The 21788-nt window shown below is 38.8% G+C and overlaps 2 protein-coding genes across 2 annotated transcripts in view; one reads left to right on the forward strand and one right to left on the reverse strand.

Annotated features, from left to right (window-relative positions):
* Nucleotides 1–10615, reverse strand: part of LOC110832823 (metallo-beta-lactamase domain-containing protein 1) — a 26894-nt gene extending 16279 nt beyond the window's left edge. The window contains exon 1 of the mRNA XM_022070180.2: nt 10476–10615. The gene's annotated coding sequence lies outside the window, so the exon portion shown is untranslated. The remainder of the gene's footprint in view (nt 1–10475) is intronic.
* Nucleotides 1–21130, forward strand: part of LOC110832822 (chordin-like protein 2) — a 22028-nt gene extending 898 nt beyond the window's left edge. Inside the window, exons 2-11 of the mRNA XM_087356957.1 lie at nt 903–976; nt 10501–10631; nt 11479–11566; nt 12019–12170; nt 12297–12390; nt 13867–13963; nt 14624–14811; nt 16094–16212; nt 17595–17760; nt 18005–21130. Coding sequence (XP_087213083.1) covers nt 904–976; nt 10501–10631; nt 11479–11566; nt 12019–12170; nt 12297–12390; nt 13867–13963; nt 14624–14811; nt 16094–16212; nt 17595–17760; nt 18005–18165 — 1269 coding nt within the window. The 5' untranslated portion in view covers nt 903 and the 3' untranslated portion in view covers nt 18166–21130. The remainder of the gene's footprint in view (nt 1–902; nt 977–10500; nt 10632–11478; nt 11567–12018; nt 12171–12296; nt 12391–13866; nt 13964–14623; nt 14812–16093; nt 16213–17594; nt 17761–18004) is intronic.
* The last annotated feature ends 658 nt before the right edge of the window (nt 21131–21788 follow it).

Below are 21788 nucleotides of genomic sequence, written 5' to 3' on the forward strand. Positions count from 1 at the left end.
CAGCTACCGTGAGAACCTGATATCTCCATGAGTCAGAAATTTGTTTCTGGGGAGGGGAAAAATAACTGCACGAAGCCGCGCTGTTGATATTGTTTATGCAAAGTGGAAAAAAATGCAAACAGAAAATAAGAATATCTAAGAACTCACAAAGATTAGCATCACGATTATTTCTGCATATTTTTAAGAACACGCTGTTTATTACAAAGAAAACCAGTCACCAACGAAACTTCTTGCATCGGAGCTTGCGTGATCAAACGGAGATAGAACTGTTAGAGGCCCACAACTGTGATAAATTCTCTTCACGCATTCCTTTCAAGTTATCTCTATGGATTTCAAATGCGTGAAAACTCGACCAGACACACGGTTTGTTAAACGAAGTGACAGTTCACACAAATATGTACGCTACATATCTTAATTATCAATACAGTGTCATCAAATAAGGCCAAATCAGTTTATCAAATTTTATCAATACAAAAGGAATCAGTAATATTAGAGACCGCCGTGCCAGTTAGATTACCTTTCCGACTCTGCAGTTGTGTGGGATAGCTTCCTATCCAGGCGTCCAACCGGACACGATGCCGCGAGAATATTGAGGACAGTGTTTTCAGCGTATTCATAGGAACCTGTGACAACACTGCGGGTCGCCCATTGTGAAGAAATTCCCTTCAAACTTTGTGAGATTTCAAGTTCTCAAGACGGCGAGTACAAATATGTTTATCTTCTGATGTGTTACCCCCAAGTAGTCTCGCAGAAATTGAACGAAGTTTCAGAAGTGATGACTCTCAGTCAATATATACGAGACTAAACGGTGCAACGTCCCAGAACACAGCAATTATCACTTCAGAGAATGCGATGTGCGTACTATGCCAGCCACGTCCCTAAAACCTGGATTTCTGTTACAGGATGCTCAACATGGCAACTCGAAGATTTAGACTGCACAGGGCTATGATATTACTCGTCGCGGTCCAGATGCTAGGTAAGTTCAGAGACGCCGACTATACGAAGTTCAACACTTTCTATAAGGAAAATTCAAATACTCTGTATGACGCTGTGTTATAACAACACCAAAGTCAAAAATGCGACAGATACACGTCTGTATAGAATTTGAGGTTTTCACGGCGGTGAGTTTGAAAATGGCTGTCTTCTGGGTTGTTGCGCCGTGTAGTCTCTATGATAGAGGCAGCAACGACCTCCGAAACGTCGGTAAACTTCTATCAAACAACACGAAACAACAACCCAGAAGACAGACATCTTCAGATACACGTCTCCTTAATTTCTTTCATTCAGACCACAGACTTTCATGAAAGCTGTGACAGACAGACAGACGTACATATAAAATACATTAGCTGCTTCTGTTATAAACACTAAAACAAACAAACAAACGTTGCTTAAATTTAAATATTGACTGATTCGCTGACTGCCTGAGGACCGTAATGGCCGGCTGGATGACAGATTGATTCACTGACTAATGATCAGCCGAGTGAATAAGTCACTTACCGAGACGTTACACAGGTACTTAAGATTGTTTCTCTAAGAATCTGAAATAACACTGACGCACCTACTAATATGAAGCTCCATCAAATTAATAGAAAAGTGAATATAACGTTTTTGAGCAATTACATTTCTGTGAAAAGTTCGAAAATCCTCTTGTTGCTTATTTCGACTAAGCATTCTGTAACTTACAGAAGCGATATGGCTCCTTATATAGGCGATCAGCATCAAGATCCTACGCGGGATTCGAAACTGCGGCCTAAAATAGCTGTCCACACGAATAGTCGAGAGATTGCTCAACGAGTCTTTCAGCTGCATAAGTTCACGTATCATTTAATAAAAGAACGATCATTAAAAAGTACAAAGAATATACTGTGGCCTATTCTAAGGGAGGACTAAGGAACGTTACAAGAATCTCAGTCCGGATTACCGATATCGGCGATCAGAACCGAACCCGGAACTTTCCATAACGTTTCTGTCCAAGATCGCCATGAAAACGTTTTACGCAACGCGCTGCCGTGATTTTAAAGTCGTTTTGTTACGTTTTTCCCCCCTGAATATGTTATTATGGTGTACGGTCTCGATAAATGTTTATATAATATTTGGAAGAACAGCGACAGGGAAGAATAACAGCAGAGTTCTTACACGGCGAGGGCACGAGGCCGACGAAGTGAAGAATCATTTGTTCCGCGTGACGGATGAGTTTCTCCAACACCCCAAAGTAATCCGACCCCGCCCACCCCTAATGGCTGTTCAGTTTCCCCTTGCACTTACGGGGTGGAGATTAATCTTCCGAAGACGGCTGCCCGATCAACGCAACTTCAATTTTGACCACTTCACTTAAAGTCGTTGGCATTAGCTATCGTTTCAAAATGTGTCGTCTATATTAACTAATTAACTGACCTTCTGGTATCAGAGACCGGAAGTTCACCACCGCTTTTACAAAGCGTCAAATCCCGGAAATCGACATGATCGAAATTCAGCCCCATTCCACTTTTTTCTACGCAGCTTTCTCGTTAAATTCTCTTTGTGATCGTTAGGGTTTGCGACGATGTATCTCCAATTAGGCAACTGACAAAAAAATTATCTGAATGTATTGTTACGGCAGTCTCAAATCTATGTCCCGACCTATCATATTTTTTGTTTCCTTGAGGTTTTACAACCATCATTTTATAGTCATTAATCAATTCCCCTATGAGTGATTATGTTCCACTCATCTAATCATTCGTTTGCGGGTAATCGTTCCAACAATCAAGCTTAGATTTATGGTTCTAACGGCGGTGTGGTCTTCTGACCCTAAAAATGGGAGCAAATGCTCCTCCGAAACGTTGGCGACTACCTACGAGAATAGTCGGCTCAAAACTCAGAATACCACAACCGACAGACGGTCTGCGAAGTTCTGCCCATCGTAGGATTTCAGGTTTCACGGCGTGAGTCTGAACATGGGTGTCTTCTGGGTAGTCTAGTAGAAGTTTACCGATGTTTCCGAAGTGCTCACTGCCCGCATCAATAATTACCTCTGAAACGTCGGCAAACTTCTATTAGACAACACGGTGCAACATCCCAGAAGACAGTCATTTTAATACTTGCAGCCGAGATAACCTGAAATCTTACGTAATACATATTATCCAGAAGCTGAAATTCCTCCAGGCAGGTTTTACCCCTTTCAGATCCCAAATTCTGTAACTCAGATTCTTGGTTAACAGGTCGACTCAACGTCACCGGTAAAAGTAATGTAAAGTTTGTTCCACTATACGCAATGTAGGCGTTTGGGGTGAGTGGAGGTATAGCTCCTCTCTTCTTGACCTCGGCACTAGATGGGGGTGAGTGGTCAGCATCACGCCCCGGCCGGCTTTACCCCCGGGAAAGGACCCCGGTACCCATTGTAGAGGAGGCTGGGTGGGTCCCAGAGCCTGTCTGGACGCAGAGGCTAGAGGAAAAATCCTCTGCCCCCGTCGGGGATCGAACCCCGGCCGTCCAGCCCGTAGTAACTCACATTAATAAATACATTCAAACAAAGCATAGGCCTACATAAAACAAATATTAAACAACCCTAATGTAAAGTTTAAAAAACGGTTGTTTCTAAACGAGGTACCTCTTTTTAGCACGTACACTCTCTTGGAAGAAACTCCGCTACTGTTAGATAAGTAGTCTCTTTAAAATTGCATCTGAATTGAATCCGCAAACATTGTGCGCCATCTATACACTTGCTGCCGAGAAGTATTTGTCAACACAATGCAGTGGTAAGACACAGGCCGATGATATGGTAACTAAAAGCCCGGTACGTCATCAGTGGTTAAATTCCCGTCTTCTACGAAACAGAAAAATTATATGGAACTGTCTCTAACAGATTTATAGACATACTCTTTGTCTGAAAGGAATCAAAGTGCCTGAGACGTGGCAAACATTAATATTGAAACATACGGATGCTGACAACAGAAAACACCTCTCACCTCAAAAACATAAGAAACGAATCACATGTTTACTTTGCCACTGCGATGATTAATGCAGAGAGACGGATGCTTTTACGTCAGCAAATCCGAACGACGCAAGCCAACTGTCTCCAGATCTCTCCATTCCTCTTTTGTTACTTAAAAGCGCTCAAAAGTATATTCCTTTTCGAAGTTTCGAAATGCGTTCTTTTTGATATAGCAACCAGTGATGGTCATTCAATGCAGAGACAAATATTCCATTTAACGAGCTAAGGAACATTAAAGATTACCGGGCCCCATTTGTCGTCAAATATACACTAAATGTGTTCAGAATTAAATTAATCGAAGTTGGTGCATCAAGAGACAACAGTTTTCGCTACTGGAGTGCTGCGGTTTAGGGTTCCGAAAGATTAAACTTGTAGGTTCAAAGAAATTTAAGCTTTCGACTGTAATTCGCCCCCCCCCCCCCCCCGAAACGAACCATAGGATGAACTGTTTAGCAGACATTAGACAGAACATTTTCCCGGAATTTTATAATTTTACAAGCGCCACACTGCAATGGACCAAGGTATAAATATTACATAAAAGTAGATACAATGACTCATCAAGTAAAAATATTTCGGGCTACAGCCTCATCGTTATTTTCTGTTCTCCTAAAAATACAACCAACTTCCTGAAGATTTAATAAGGTCCACAGAGAAGGGCCTTTGCTCAAAAGTTTATGGTCGTCCGTCTGTTAAAGCAATTCCCCACTTTTATCAAATCCGTCCTCACAACAGCCTGCCACCAGTCCCTAACCTGAGCCCGATAAATCCATTCAACACCCTCCAATCCTGTTTCCTAAGCTCCATTTTACTATTATCCTTCCATCTACATTTAGGTCTTCCGACTGCCTCTTCCATTCAGGCTTTCCGACGAAGATGTATGCATTTCTCACCTTCCCCTTGCGCGCTACATGCCCCGCCCACCTCATCTTAATAATATTTGCTGAGGGTAGAAATTATGGAGCTCCTCATTATGAAGACCTCTCCAGCATCCTGGGACTTAGGTCCAAATGCTGATTCACTTATTTACTACTGCTTACTTCTCGCCTCTCTGTTTTTGTGTCTGCCGATTTTCCTCTCTTCTTTCTGTCACCTTCGTTTATCCTTTTCTTCCGTTTTGCCTTTCTTTTTCTCCCTTTGGACAGATAATTTCCTCTGCCTTCTTTTATCTTCCTATCCTCTTCTCTTTTTTATCTCTTTTCGCCTCGTATCTCTGTTAATTCCTCTTATTTTCTTCCATTCTGTTTTACTACATTCTTCATTACCTTCTCTCTCTCTCTCTTCCGTTTTTCCCTTCTTTATTTCTAATTTTTTCTCCCACTTTATTTCTCTGCTACTTTACTCATTCCCGCCTTTATTTCTCTAACTGTACCCTCCTTCTGTTTTTCTCTCCTCCCTTTCTATCTCATTTACTTATTTCACTTTCCTTCGGTCTTTACGCTGACTTCTTTTCTCATTCATTACCGTACCAGTGACGAAGTTCCTGCAGCAAAGACAGTGGCTCGGTCAGAGCTTAATTCTCTTAATCATGCGCAACTTTACCTTAGCACTCGCTCAAATTGATAGGTTTATTTGTTTTTGCTACAGCCCGCATCTTTATCGTTCATTGTCGGCCGTATCTTCACTAATATCTGCAACAGAACTCTTGGCACCGTCGACGGGACTCGACTTCTGCAAAATCAAAATTATGTCCGAACAAAGTTTTCTTCTTTACTACTGAACTTCTAGTACCCATGGCTCAGCGTTGAAACTACCCCATCCCTCTATCACCCACCCCTATTTCTGTCATTTTTCTGAAAATGTATCAGCAGCTTTATAAAGGATAGTTCTACCTAGGTCAGTGTCAACCGGGCACAGAAATTTCGCAAAATCACTCTATTAGACGGAGAGTAAATCAGTCTAACGTTTCAGCTGTTCACATTTCCTACTACAGGCAGCCTTGTGTTACAATTTTATCAACGGTACTCCAAATCATTCATAATGGTACACCCAAAACTCCGGGGTATAAACTGTAGCCTGTAGTAGAAATTTATTTTAACACTAGCAGAAAAATTGTAACCAACAGTTTCAACTAAAATACCATCCGAGTGGTAACACAGAAACTGTAAGAACATGCTAAAATTTCTAGACTGGTGATTATGACAGTGCCAAGATTTTACAGGATAAATAATTTTAACTACTCGGTTCTATTTTATTTTGTTTGAATAATTTAATAAACGATGTATTTTATATTCTGTATAGATTGAACGGCTACGGTGGTCTAGCGGTTAGAACGCTGGCCTTGTAATCCTGGGGTCTCGGGTTCGATTCCCGGCGGTGCCCGAATTTATAACTTGTGTTGGGCAAGGCCGTGGTCTAGGCAACACAGAGTTTTCCTCCGGGGGCTTCCCCGGTTTCTCCGTGGCATCCCAACAATTACTCCATTCACACACAGAAGAAGGCAATGGCAAACCACTTCTGGATCATCTGCCAAGAACGTATATGAACAGGTCCCAGTCCGAGAAAAGGACGGAAGGATCCTGTTCATATGGATCTGTCGTCAGACAGAACACTAAATAAATAAATAAATAGATTGAACCTACACCGAATTAAAAATTATAATAATTGTAGTGAATTAATACAAAAAATACAGTAATTTTTCACATTGTAACGATTTTAGACGACGCTAAATTCTCATTTAGCAATTATTCGCGCTGCCTAGCGTGTCAACACGCACTTCTGTCGCAACAAAAATAGGTTATAAGTTCATGAGTTAGGGTGAACACCTTTTCCGATTTTCATTCCGCCATCAGGAAGAATGAATAAAATTGAACAGAATTCGAGGATACGATTCGTTTACTCTTCTTTACAATCTTAGGTAAACTTTACCTTCAGCTCTACAGTGCATCATTTTAAGAAAAAAAAAATATCGAATTCAGTCTAAAATGTAATGGTCTGTGAGTGATCGAGGCAGCGATAACCACTTATCAAATTTTAGAATCTCATATAGGCATGTCAATGTGTACAAGAGAACATCCAGCTGCCATGAAGTATATATTTAATAAAAATACATGCAATCACTAATTCTAAACGACAACGTCATGACGACATAAGGATTGCATTTCTAGTGGAGGTGATTCCGCAATACCGAGTCGTGGCAGCGTGAGACACACGTGTACTGAATGAAGTCGCACTGCTCAAATGTGCCCTATGAGTAATTATTCCGTGTGTTTCTTTTTCTTAAGTTTTCCCTTCATTAAAATGTCCACAGGAGAAAACCAGCGTCATTACTTTAAATTATTAACCAAGCAACCAACAGGTATTAGGCTATTTTGCTATTTATTATTTACGACGAAAAATGTATATTTTACTAAATAACACAAACTAAAACTGTGAACACATCACCTGGTTATCTGTTTCCAATCTACAAAGCTATCGACTCTGATCTCAGTAAGGCGAATATCCGATTCTTATCTCTCTCCGAAGACAGAAGAAATGTTACCTATTTCTCAATAATACCGGGTGGAATTGTGTAACCAAACATTTCAGCAGGTCAATTAGTGGACGGACAGACTGGACCTCGTAATCTTGGAGACTATCGTATGCACGTCGTGTGCATCAACTACCTCCAAGGGGCACAGTCCTTGAATAGCGAAGTCGTTTAAGAAGTCTCTGCAGTTCACCTCTGTGTTCGCAAGAAACCGTCATTCGTTCCTGTCCCGTACTAGATAATACATTCCATTATCTTCAATTTCATATTTTTAAGATACATTTTAATATTATTTCCGATCTCCAAAGTTGTCATGTCAGGTTTTCCGACTAAAATTCTATTTGCAGTTATCGTCTTTCTATCCGTGCCGGTGCACATAAACTCGTTACACGTTAATTGGTCCTGCCAAGAACAGATACAAGAACAAACACTGAGGCTGTAACCAGTGCACTCTATTCTTGGTATTTTATGAAAGTGAAAAGTACACACACACTCTTTCCCGCCAGCGCAGCGGGGAGCCAAGCCCGGCCATTACAGATAGCATCGCGTCCCTCAGCGGATACGACGACCATCCCCAACAACTAGGGCCGATGTCAAGAACCCTTTGAGTAGATCAATAGTCGTTCAGCTTGTCAAGAAATTCCCCGCCTTTTATGGATCCTGAAGGTTCATTGCCGTGCTCCCAACCCCCCTCCTCTCCCGCCTATTTGTCAATGTCCTATTTAATGTAGTCCACACCCCCTGTATTCTGTTCTTTAACATTCATTTTGATATTTTCTTACCATCCATTCCTAGGTCAGCGGTGAGGATTAAAACTGCCAATACCAAAGTTCGCCAATTGGACTCGATTCTGAGCCAGTTCACGTTCTCACAATTTAAATCCTTAAGATAAATTTTGACTCTCGGCTTCATGTCAGTATCACGTAGAGCACCAATTTCGTAACCGCGATCAAATTGTATAGCCTATATCACCTACGTTGAAACTTCTCCAAGCTTACCAGTAAATATAATTTGGATGACGAAATTAGCACAGAACAGTTTTGGCACGAAATAATAACAAGAATCTGAGAATTTATCGGCCTCTTGACTTAAACATTAACCTAATTTTATGAGACAAAATCATTCGGACAGTAAAGTGAATGGCTACGGGGCGGGCAACAGGTGTTCGATTCCTGTCGAGGACAGGGATTTATCTCTTTGGCGCCTCATGCAACCCGCCCAACTTCGTGCATGGGGATTCCGGATGGAGAGGGGGAGATCTTTCTTCGCCAGGAGAATGAGTGGAGCTTCGCGTCCATATCTCTTATACGTCGCCGTGATGTGGTGCTTAAGGACATTTTGCCTTCAATTTTTCTAATAATATTCCCAGAGAGATAAACAAATTAACTTTTCAATACAGATACTGTGTCAGTATTTATAACTGACGTTGATAAATTTTTATCATCGCAGTTCCATACAAGCAAATACAATTCTTCTTACGTAGAGATTCATTTATTCTTTACTGAATAAGGCCGAATATTTAAATAAGTTACACAAATATTACGAAGGCCTTTCATAGAATTTTACATCTCAGAGAGTCTATATAATGCCAAATCAAATTTCAAATTTTGTATTTAAGATAGGATCGCTTCAGATATTACAGAGCACAAGTATTTTCCCTTCATATTTCGTTCAATACACAAAACGGACGGATACTCTTCAAATAAAACTTACAGACTTCAATTTTCTACATAATTCATGTCCTTGCGCATGTTTGTACAATAAGACGTTTCTGAGAAAACCGGTTAATTTATATTTATGGACTGTATTGAAATGGATCAAAACTAAACACATCTCCGAGTACAGTCTTCGTGTACCATTAAGTTCAGAGATTTTTTAACTCAATATGTCCTTCAAAAACTATAATTTATCACAAGGTGAATGAGAACTGCACATGTCAACGTCATTTCAGTTGGAAAACCTCGCGGTACACGTAGGCTTACAAAAAGTATAATATTACAACAGATCTTACAGACGTAAGATGTGAGCCTGTAGACCGAATTTAACTAGGTCAGAGTAGGGCTCAATAGTGAGATTTTGCTGACACGGTAATATCCAGTGGCTCGCACTCCTGCTTCTCTGTTGGGAGGTTCCGGGTTCAAATCTCTGCCCAGAGAACGCCTATTGAGATCTTTTGTGGTCTTCCTCACTCCCTCAAGGCAAATTCCGGGATAGTACCTTACATTACGACCACTTCATTCCACGTGTTTTAAAATGCAGTATTCTTTAATCATAATTTGACGCCATATAAACCACAAATATGCAACACGGCAATAAACGTTCGTGTTTCATGAAATCTGGGAATTCCCGTACGAGATGAATTAGCTTACTCTAAGTTTTTCAAGGTACAGCCTACCCTGAATTTGTTAAAATACCCTCATACCAGTTTAATATGAAATATATGGGTCGATAGGGCGGAAGGGTGGATGTTGAGCCAGCGGTAGTGCGTACAAGAGAAGCAGGCTCCAATCAAGCAAGAATCTCTGCGCGCGCCCGTCCATCAATCACCCCTAAGACGTGGGAGATCATCTCCGTAATCGATACACCGCTGATTGGGTTTCACTGAACGCAAACAAAAGCAGAACTGTGTACTCCAGCTGAAGCACACGCCAAATCGCGAAGAACGCAAGCAGGAAACATATATTCCACAGGAAATATCTACACATTGTCACTTCTGCAATCATTCACCTTAACTCTTTAAAGCAGCGTGGTAATTTACATTACCATTTACTCTGACATTCAACAACTCTGTATTTTGCCCACCGAATATTTATGGATTTCACATCATTCTCAGAATAAACAGCAATAAATGGCATTAACCAACTGATCAATTGTTTCTTCGAGGGAACTACAATTTTAGAAAATATTTAGCTTAATTTCGTGCTTCAAATTTTTGTGCAGTAATCGCATGGAGTGCCACTGTGGTGATCACGGTCATTTAGATAATCGATTTCATACAAAAAGCTCGTAAGGGCATTTAAAACTGTATGCATTACTTACCAGCAAACATGTGTCTTGTTCGCAGACTGGACCCGAAGCGAGGACCCACCGACCAAATGCCGTTTCGGAGGCGCAGAGTACGACGTAGGCCAAACGTGGCACCCGCGTCTGCAGACACAGGGCACAGTGTTCTGCGTCACTTGCCAGTGTTACCAGGTGTGGCACCACTTGCAGAATCATAAGACTTGGCGACCCTGAAACAATTCCATCCACTTCTAATCACATTTCTTCAAAATCCACTTTAAATGTGAACCTTCGACGTTCCCCTAGATCCAACAAACTGTGTACTAGCACAGGATTTCTCAACCAGTGGTCAGTGGACCTGTTAATTAGCTTTCAGCCTATATACTCGTCCACACATGAGCATACAATTTTATAACATTAACAGGGTTATATTTCGATTAACGAATGTTGTAATTTTACTAACATCCAATTGAAATGGGCACATGTGGAAATTAGATTTCCCGTTCTGTTTATTCAGATACTGACAGACGTTTCAGAGGAAATTACTGCCTCCATCATAACCCTGATGTTGGAGGCAGTGAGCTCCTCTGATACATCGGTCAGTATCTCTCACACTACTTAATGCAACATCCATCTTCAAACACATGGCTATGTGAGTACTACATCTAGCTGAATCGGAACATTACTACTTTAAGACTTATGGCTTTTTGAATGCTTTTTTATTTTAATGGCTAGATAGATTGTTTCATCACAATTATTTCCCCTCTTCCTTTTGCGGCTTTTAATGGTGTTCTATGCCAAATCACGACGGAGATGACACAGGGCTGTGTTGTCATTCACTGAATCTCTTAGAAATGGGAAATGAGTCATGTTTTCACCCCAGATGTTTGGAAGACTGGTATCTGACAACTTTAATAATACATTTTAATTGCAAATGTTCAGTCTGGGCAACGATGACATCACTTACGGGCAGACACCAGATTGCCATACACCTGGAACATAATTTGCTTCATAATTTCACTCTGCTCTGTTTTTGCAGGGAGGCAGAATGAACTGCTCTAGCAGGGAATGCCCCATCACATGTTCCAGCAGTGAGGATTCCTCAGAATGCTGTAGGATCTGCACAGGTAAGTTCACACTTTCTTTAACTCTATGGAAGAATTAATTCCACCTCACAAATGGTTACAGTTTTTTTACAGATAAACGACAGACATGGTGAGTGGCAGAGTTCAACACCAGGCAAGACCTGAAGCAAAATATAATACAATTAACGTTTATTATAAGTTCACAGTGGGTGTTATAATCATAAACCATCATGAATCAGTTGTCTGGAATCCTCACACCCTGTGGGTGCTTGCAGGTTTGGCCCATGAGAATAAAGAATTTGATTTGCTGATGAGTCTTTGTCACTTTTATGGCTTCATGTTTAGGTACTGAAGCAACATATTTATATTACCATTTGAAAATCATGTTAAGGCAGTTGAGGCTCTGTCCTGCTCATCCTATTCATACCGACTCTTCATCAGTGTATGAGAAATTTCATAACTGTATAAGCCAACTGATAAAATGACTGCTGCAGAGTCACGAACATCCAACTACAGGCCGGCATCACCTGATGTTGTGGCGTGCATCCACAATGGACGTATCTACAAGGATGGACAGAACTTCCCATCCAACTCGACTGGAATGAAAGTTAACAGCCCCAACCAGTGCGTCCAATGCAAGTGCCAGGTATCTCTTTCTTGACATTATGGTTTAAGTTCAGGAAGTACAAACTACACCTATCCATTTTGAAGTACACGTGTGAAACAGAAAGTCCAACACTACTGATCTCTGCATATCTCTCTTTATGCACAGGAAGGACTTGTATTATGTGAAGTACAGACATGCCAGGAGCCAAGCTGCCATGAACCAATGCACAGTCCTGACAACTGCTGCCCTATATGCCCAGGTTAGTGTGACAACAATAAACATATGGGTTACTCAAGCAGGTAGTGAGGGCCAGTGCAAGTTTCCAAGTTCCATTGCTGGGACACAAGTTTTTTACTTTGAACAGTGCAGTGAATTCTTAGCAAGGATATATAACATCACAACAGAAGCATATCATACATAATTAACTACAGGGACAAAAGCTGTTCCTGAAAAGGCAATAGTTAACTAAGTACATTCCCTGCATTTTATGGAGCCCAAAGATGCAATCCTACATCCAGCATCCACTAGAAATTCAATGACAAGTTCATAATTGAAGGAATCCTAATGAGAAATACTCTCAGAAAGGAGAGAAGTCAGCATCAAAATTATTCAGACCTTTGAATTCTACATTACACATACCAAACATCATGGTCAAGTTAGCACTCCTGCTTCGTACTCAGGAGATCCCTGGTTCAAATCTCAGCCTGGAGACTGGCTATCCTGACTGGGATATTTCGTGGTTTCCCATTCCTCCAGGCAAATTCCAGGATAGTACCTTATATTAGGCCATGACTGCTTCATTCCACATCCTTTACAATTCACTATCACTGTCTCATTTCACACTATATAACCTCAGTTACTGAAAAAGTATAATTAAATAAGCTATAAATAAATAAAATACATCACACATAAACCTAATCAGACTTCATCAGATTCAGAGACAGATGAAATACACAGTACCATACATAACTCACTCAGATGAGATTAATGCCAGCAACTAATGACTCAGAATGTCCTTGTGTACTGGCAAATATTCTGAAGATATTAAAGAGGAACACTGGCTTGTGTGTATGCAGTGTGAACTGTGGGCACGCAGAGTACAGATTAGCAACATTTTACAGAAAGTATTAAATAATCAGAGTTTGGTAAAATAAATATTAGGATTAAAAATGACTATTCTAAAAAAATTCAGTAAATGACATAAAGAAATATCAATGCAGCAACAATTAAAGAAACAACACTACAGGCTGGAGGACAGAACAGGTCACAACAAAATAAGCATAGAATCTGAAAAGTTGTTAAATGTGTCAAAACACAACTGAAAGTTAAACAAAATGTTGTAGCAGTCTATACCCACATTGCAGCATACGGTGGCACACTGACTGAGATACCCTGGCCAAGCACATCAGCATATCATATTTATGTTACCGCTATCAACTTACCATAACTTATCTTTACTTGTAGGCACATTCAATAAATCTACTATACTATTCATGTTGCATATATTTCAGTAACTATTTAGATACATTTATAAATAATTCCAGTATATTCATTTATATTTGTGTTATAACAAACTGCTATTAATCATACACGTTAAAAATTAATAAAACTAATTACAATCTGATATCTGTGTAGACAGATATATTTCAATTTATATCTAGCTGTCAACATCCCACAATAATAAACAAACTGAACCCTACCTAACCCAGGACCCAATCAATCTGTCTTTCTGCAGAAGTTGCTGGTAACAGAGAATTATCATCCCCTGTGACATTCAAGGACCCAACTGCCCCACGGGACCGACGAGACAAGGATTGCATATCAGCTGGCAAGTAAGTCTCCAGGTCTACACTCTGTATATTGTATAACGCAATGAATGTCAACTTTCTGAACTGCAAAACGCTACTGGTCAATAATAAACAAAAAATAGTGATAGGACACCATATCAAAACAAAACACACACATATATAGGATTTGAGGTTTTCACAATGGTGAGTCTGAAGATTGCTGTTTGCTGGGTTGATGCGCCAAGTAGTCTGGTAGATGTTTACCAACGTTTTAGATCACATCACCCTGATGATGGAGGCAGCAAGGGACTCTAAAACGTCAGTGAACATCTACCAGACTACATGGCTCAACAACCCAGAAGACAGCAATCTTCACACAATATATGTATTCACTAATTACCAACACTACGATGATAACTGTAACAAATAAGTAGTTGTCCATATTCCTTTATTCTGAATTTATCTGCATTTAAAATAAGGGATGTAGGTTAAGAAAACTTAGTAACACTTACAGGATAGAACCGAACATCATGGCGAAGTTGATTTATTTCTTCACTGTGGTATTTCTGAAGTTAAGAAATCAGTGTTATGGAACTCAGCATATATGGAAGAATCAGTTCATCCATAGTATAATATGTGAGAGTCTGTTACAGGGAAAGGATTAATAGTTTGAAAAGTTCTGTCACTTTCTTCTCTGCATTACAGATATTATTTAGATGGGTCATCATGGCATCCTGTGATTGGTCCATTTGGTCCAATGGATTGTGTCATGTGCCAGTGTAACTCTGGAAACATTGTGTGCAACAGATTCAAGTGTCCAAGTCGAGCAGAACTGCCATGTGTGAAGCCGGCAAAGCAGTTTGGTCAATGCTGCCCTATCTGCCCCATTACAGGTATAACTGAAAAAATAACTCCATGAGGCAGGGATTTCTTGAAAAGGTGATTATTCAGCTGCCCAAGAAATTCCATCTTTTACGGAAGTCAAAGGATTATTACTAAGTCCACAATAGCTCTAATACAGGATATGTCCTGAGCCAACTGAATCCAGTCACACACCATAACACCCTACATTTCTGTGATCAATATTAACCTTATCCTTCCATTTACAACTGACTGATCAATCTTGCCTTACTAACTGATTTCTCAGCTATCTAACTAATAAATTAATCAACTGATTGACTACCTAAATAGCAATGAAGTATTATAGTGCAGTTTACTTTATTTAAAAATTATGTGATGTGTGTATTAATAAATATAAAAGCCAGATTTGTAATCATCACTGATTCCAATAATACAAGAATCCAAATTTAAAATACCCTTGTCAAACAAACATTATTCAAATAACAGGAAGGCATGGATGGCCATAGGGGAACTGGTACCTGGAGATTAATATGAGCACAAGTTAATTTTATGAAACACACAGAAGTCCCTTGTTAAACATAAAGAAGTAACAAAATTCCAAATTTTAATAACAGATTTAAACAATACACCCTGGAACAAATTATGTATAAAACAAAACCCCTCCTTCAAACTCTGCTTCTTATAATTCTAAAAAATTATTTGTTATACATCTCACATGATTTCACTTCTGTACATGTCCATAGCTTGTAAAAAGATCCTGTTCCTTTGTAGCACTTTTGTGAAAGGAAACTGCTGGGTTCTAAATGTCACACTGCAAATGACCTGCTTATAATCTAGTAAAAATCTGACCTGAAGGTTCATTACCATGCTAAAGGCCACCACTGTCCCAATCCTAGGAGATTTAAATCCAGTCTCCAACTTCAGTTTCTACTCCAGATCTAGCTTGATATCCTTCGGTATATACCTCTGTCTTCTCTAGAATAGTCTGTTTCTCTAAGGTTTCCTAACCAAGCACACAATATTTAAAGTTTTGGAACACAGTTATTGATATCAGCAGACTTTGCATAATTGCATATTTAAATTAACTTATATGTCAGCAAGATGATGCTGCTCATTGCCCTGATGATGGAGGCAGTAAGGACCTCTGAAACATCAGTAAACTTCTACCAGTCTACATTTTGCAACAATCCAGAAGACAGTAATCTTCAGACTCACCACCGTGAAAACCTCAAATCCTATATAGATCATTATGTCCTTGTAATTAATGTTGGAACACTTTTCCATATAGTCTATGATGTTACCTCACTGTTGCAGTTATGTCAGCAGTACAACAAGGAATACCAGAAGTTGGAGCACTGCAGTGCATCCCTAAAGCTGCAGAGCTGGTTGTATACCGGGCCCAAGGTGCAGGAAATCTTTCAGAGTTTCTGCAGGTTGTATCTTCACGTATAGTCATAACAATGTGTTTATTTCTTAATTTATTTAACGGTACCATGTTGACTTCCTACGTTATACAAAATCAAATATAAAATAAGATGATTATGCCTCACTGTATTCTTTTCTATTTATTTACTTTATTCCATTCTCATCATTTTCTTGTCTACTCTTTTCTTCCTATTAGTCTACTTGTTTCCTGTATTCTGTTCTATTCTATTCTATTTGCTTCTCTAGGTCTCGAGTTTTGTACTATTCTATTGCTTTTTATTCTTCTTTACCTTCTCTTCTATTCTTTTCTTCCATTCCCTTTCATTTGACTTCTTCAATCACAATTTTCACTGTACAGGGTTTATTAAAAAACTAAGTTACATCTTAAGGTAATGCTAAAATCAGTAGATGCCCAACATATCCAAGACTTCAACTTCACGCTTCCCATATATGTCTGTCCAAGTTTGGCTTACAGAATTCACATAATATAATGCCTGTATCCCTTTTCATGTCTTGAGTTCACAGCTGTATGAGTCAAAGCATTATTTCTGGTCACATCATAATACCCACAAGTACGAACCTCTTATGTGTAAGCATAAACACTCATGTGTCAGAAATTGTCAGTTAATTTCTATGCATACCATTATGCAGGACTAATATGAACCAAAATTAGATTCACCTCTAATATACACCCTCAGTACCAGATATCACTAACATTCTTTGCAGGGCCAGACTTGACCTTCCGATGCCCTAAGCTGTGTCAAATTTAAGAGGCCCCAAACATTCAAAAGTAAAAATATTAATTATTATTCTAATTGAAAGCAACATTAAACAAGAAACTGGTGTGAATGAAAGCAATATACTAGAACACACTATAACTTATAAGTATTTTTGGCACCTAACACTGTGAGGTGTGTAGTTTGGTTAGCAAATGTGCAAGTCTGTCACTTATTCTTTGTCTAGCCTAAGAAATATATATAGAAAAGAACCACATGCACACTCACACACACAACCACATATTTCCCTTCATGCATTCATTTTATGCACTTCTTTTTCAAAAAACAGAATGACAAAGACAGAATGATAAGTTTGAAGTCATCTCCAAATTTCTATTCCCCATGAAATGACCACTGCTTGCTTCACTCAGAAAGCTATATGATATATTAACTTAATAAACAGCAGCCAGTAACTCTTATGGTTTGACAAGAAACCCAGTCTGATAAATACTTTGACTTAAATCTTTGTATGAATTGTCAAACAGCAATTAAGTTGGTCCTGATCTGCATCCATTCTCCAACCAACAAACACTGCAGTTCAATATAGATTTAACACAAATTCATGGTTACACAAAATTCAATTCTCATGATAACTGTCACTATCTTGCTTACAGTATGCATTCCAACATCCAGATGCTAAGGCAGGCGAAACTGAGTTGCACTCATGGGTGATGAGAAATGGAGCCGTCCATTCCTTCCAACTGCAGACAATCACTGCAAGCAACTTCGAGGACCTGAGACATAAGTTCCATTTTGTACCTCTTGGCACAACATCTGGAAGTAAGACATCAGAAGAGAGAACTAGTTTGGAGTATATACCATTTTCAAACAACTTCACAGTTCAGAACCTTTTGTCTTCTTGTCTGCTGTATAAAAACCATAATTTTGCCTGTAGTTTTGAATAATCTTTGCATGTAATGCAAAAGGTTGTGAATTTCTTTTGTGAGTGAGTGAAGTACAACTACAAAACTGTCACATGAATAACAGTACAAGATAATGAACATGCAATGCTTGAATGTTTCAGAGCATGCGAGCAAATTCGAAAGGCGTGAGAAGAAGCTTAGGCGACGGTGCAAGACAAAATGCAGCTCCAAAGTGCAACGCTTAGAGGAGGTGCTGAGCCTTGGCAAGGTAGCACTTCGGAAGACGTGTCTCGCCTCAGAAATGTTGCTGCCATCTCTATGAGGCATATTTTTAGTAGCACGTCAATTTATAGCTATGTAACAACTACATGGTTTTTCATTATGTACAGCTATTTTGAATGCCAAACACAGGGATGGGTTATGCAGGCAGCACAAACAATTCCTTGTATAGTAGTCACAGTGAATCCAAAATATCATGATGATGTCTGTAAAATATGTCTGCCTTCTTTGAGTAATCTCAATTTAAAATTATTTGGGAAGATTTTAACAGGACCAAGATTAATAACCAAACATCCTAAAAATGCTATCAAGATACAAAATTTTATGTTGGATTCAGTTTGAATATTGCTTTACTTTATTGGCATTTTATTCCATTTGCATGGTCCATTTACTTTAACAGCTGCAACTTAGTAAGTTCTAGGAGAAAAAAACACTGGCTGTCAAGTAACTAGAGGTACCAATTCATGGATACACTGACTAACATGCACGTAACCTGTAAGTATGTAACATAAATACTCACACTAGGTATGAAAGCCAATGATAACCTCAAATCCTACAGATGTTATAACGTTTGCAAGGATATAAAATTCCTTTCATTGGAAATCAAAATATTTTACCCTTTTAATGCCATATCTTTTTCAAGCAACTGCAAGATTTTATAATAAAATTTCTTTAAGCACATATTTATACCAATATTTCAACAGCCTTTGGTAGAATTCTTGTGATGAGGAAATATATACTAGCTTTTAATCTAGTGCCAGTATTCAAACTCACAAAGCAAGCAATATGAGGCCATTCAGTTTTGACATGGAGCACAACTACTTAAGAAATTGAAACTGAATGAACTGAGGAGTAGCACAGCAGACATTACATTAGGTAATAAGTATAATCATAGTGGTGAAAATATAGTTCTCAACATACTGAACAAACACCTTACACAACTAGCAACATGAAATCTGCTGTGATGACTACTGTACAAGTCAATAATGTCACTATTTTGAAAGGCTCAAAGTCCCTAAAGAGTTTGTTGCTAAGTGACAGATATTTCAAACAATAAAATCAAAATTCCAATCCCAGACCAAAATGTTGGAAATGTGACATCGTACCATGGGGACCCATATGAAAAAAAATGTTTATTGTAGCTTGTTAGATGCTTCAGGGGGTTTTCCTGTTTCTGAAACCTTCTGCTAAACTAGCACAAGCGAATACTATTTTACAAAGAAGCAATAACCTTGCAAACAACTAAGAATCAAACAACAAAACCTCTCTTATTATACAATACACATAAATATAACAGGATCAGTGATAATCTGTTTGTAAATTTTATTGCATGCATGATATCATATGCAAAATATCACCCATATAACATTGGTCTGACTGTAGTTCTCATTTTATCAGTCTTTAAGGGGCACTTAATTGTCCCTTCAGTGTAAAGTATTGAATATGAAGTTTGCCTTGGCATTATTGTTGTGATATTTTATTAAGGAATTCAGTCAGTTTTAGTACATAAAATGTAGAGTATGACTTTCCGATGACATATTTTTTGTCTAAGATTACCACTTCACATCTCATTTACTGGTAATAACCCATCCCTACAGCTGAGTAATAATATTTAATCTTATTTTTATAAACTGCCACATCATTCAACAAAGCTTCTTTTGAAGATATCTGTCTTCTGGGTTGTTGAGCTCTGTAGTCTGGTCGATGTTAACCAACGTTTCAGAGGTCATCAGGGTAATTCACCGCCCTGATGACGGAGGCAGTATGACCTCTAAAACGTCGGTTGACATTGACCAGACTACACAGCGCAACAACCCAGAAGGCAGAAATCTTCATACTGACTGCTGTGAAAACCTCAACTCTTACAAAGCTTATTTTATTTATAATTGTTTTGCAACATTTCTCATACAAAAAGACATTCCATCACAGGTAGCCAGGCCACGCCAGGCCCTGGTGTGCTCAATCTTAAGCTGATTCTTGAAGCTCATGTTCATGTAGTTTGGCAATGCTTAAAACTGGGCTTACTAGACAATGTGTGACATGCTAGTATAGTCTCTGATTAAAGAAATGTTCAACAATGTCAAATATGTTAAAATCAATTAAACTGTATAGTTTGTCTCTAGGAAATGTGCATGTTATTTCAAAAACTAGTACACTGAAACTTGATTGGTACAATTTTCAAGGGACCAAGAAAATTAATCATTGTTAATACATTCAGACCAGAAGTTGTTAACTTTCAACTTCTCTCTTATATACCTGCAGGGAAAGGTTTAACACTTGTTCTTGTAGTTTATGTCAAGGACAGTTGATGTCTTACAAAATAGGGTAGAGAACAGCTTAGGCAATCTTTTAAAAAAATGCACTGATATATAAATATTTCAAATTACTACTAAAATTTATATACTGGTTGAAATGATCAAGCTACAAGATAGTCTCATGGGTCTGAATCTGTTGACTTTTAAAGTGTAAAACCTTGATCAATTTTAGTCTTATGCCTGAGCAAATATGAAAGTGTTTTGAGATGACAAAGTTCTTTAAATCTCAAGATGGAAATCTTATGCACAATGCTGGATTTGCATATCCATTACCAGTCCTATGTCTAAAATCCCTGAATGAACAGTATATTTCCAATTATCCATTTACAAATCATCTGGATTGAGAATTATCTGTGCACCCTTCAATTGTTATTCCTTGTTCAATTTATTGATGGGTGACAGAGTGTACACTGTGACAGACATAGGTAACTGTGAATGAAATCTCATGTAAAGATTTAACAATTACCAGTATTTCATTTTTGAATTGGACCAATGATGAAGGTACAAGGGGAATGCCATTTCCTTAAATATTACATTTTTGTATCTGGAAGAAATATGAACTTTCTTCCCAAAACACTGTTACTTAATTCCATCTATGCTCTTTTTATTGTTTCAGTGTAATTCTAATCATCACATGTAATAGGAGCATTTACCAGAAATAAAGTTATACAAAATTGGTGTTGGACAAATTTATACATAAAGTCTATACAGTATGGTTAAAATACCTTTGTAAATTCAGTGTGAAGAGTTATTGGTTTCCTATGTGAGTTCTGTACAATGTGCATGAACTGTGTACACCTAAGGGAAGCTGTGCTCATCAGTACATCTGTCTGTCCACTAGCTTCACTTCAAGAACCATTGGACATCCTGTAATGACAAACAATATATGGGAGTTTTACTAAAACCTGCCTACCAATTTAAATTTTAATTAAAATCTTGCACTATTAACTACCACTTAAATGAAAAACTACAAACATTTTAAAACTTACCTCACATGTATCTCATCAAAAATTCATCTAAAAGAACCATATTTGTACAAAATATTTTAATACATATTTTTTGTGGAACATGGAACTTTTAAAATTATGTAACAAATTTCAAAATTGTACATCAAAACATGATGAGCCGGGATAGCTCAGTCAGTATAGTGACTAGCTACGGGCTGGACGGCCGGGGTTCGATCCCCGACGGGGGCAGAGGATTTTTCCTCTAGCCTCTGCGTCCAGACCGGCTCTGGGGCCCACCCAGCCTCCTCTACAATGGGTACCGGGGTCCTTTCCCGGGGGTAAAGTCGGCCGGGGCGTGATGCTGACCACTCACCCCCATCTAGTGCCGAGGTCAAGGAAGAGAG

This window comes from Zootermopsis nevadensis, unplaced genomic scaffold, assembly GCF_977971745.1.
Source record: "Zootermopsis nevadensis isolate Lab colony 2312 unplaced genomic scaffold, Znev_1.0 Znev_ptg000028l, whole genome shotgun sequence".
Lineage (NCBI taxonomy): Eukaryota > Metazoa > Arthropoda > Insecta > Blattodea > Termopsidae > Zootermopsis > Zootermopsis nevadensis.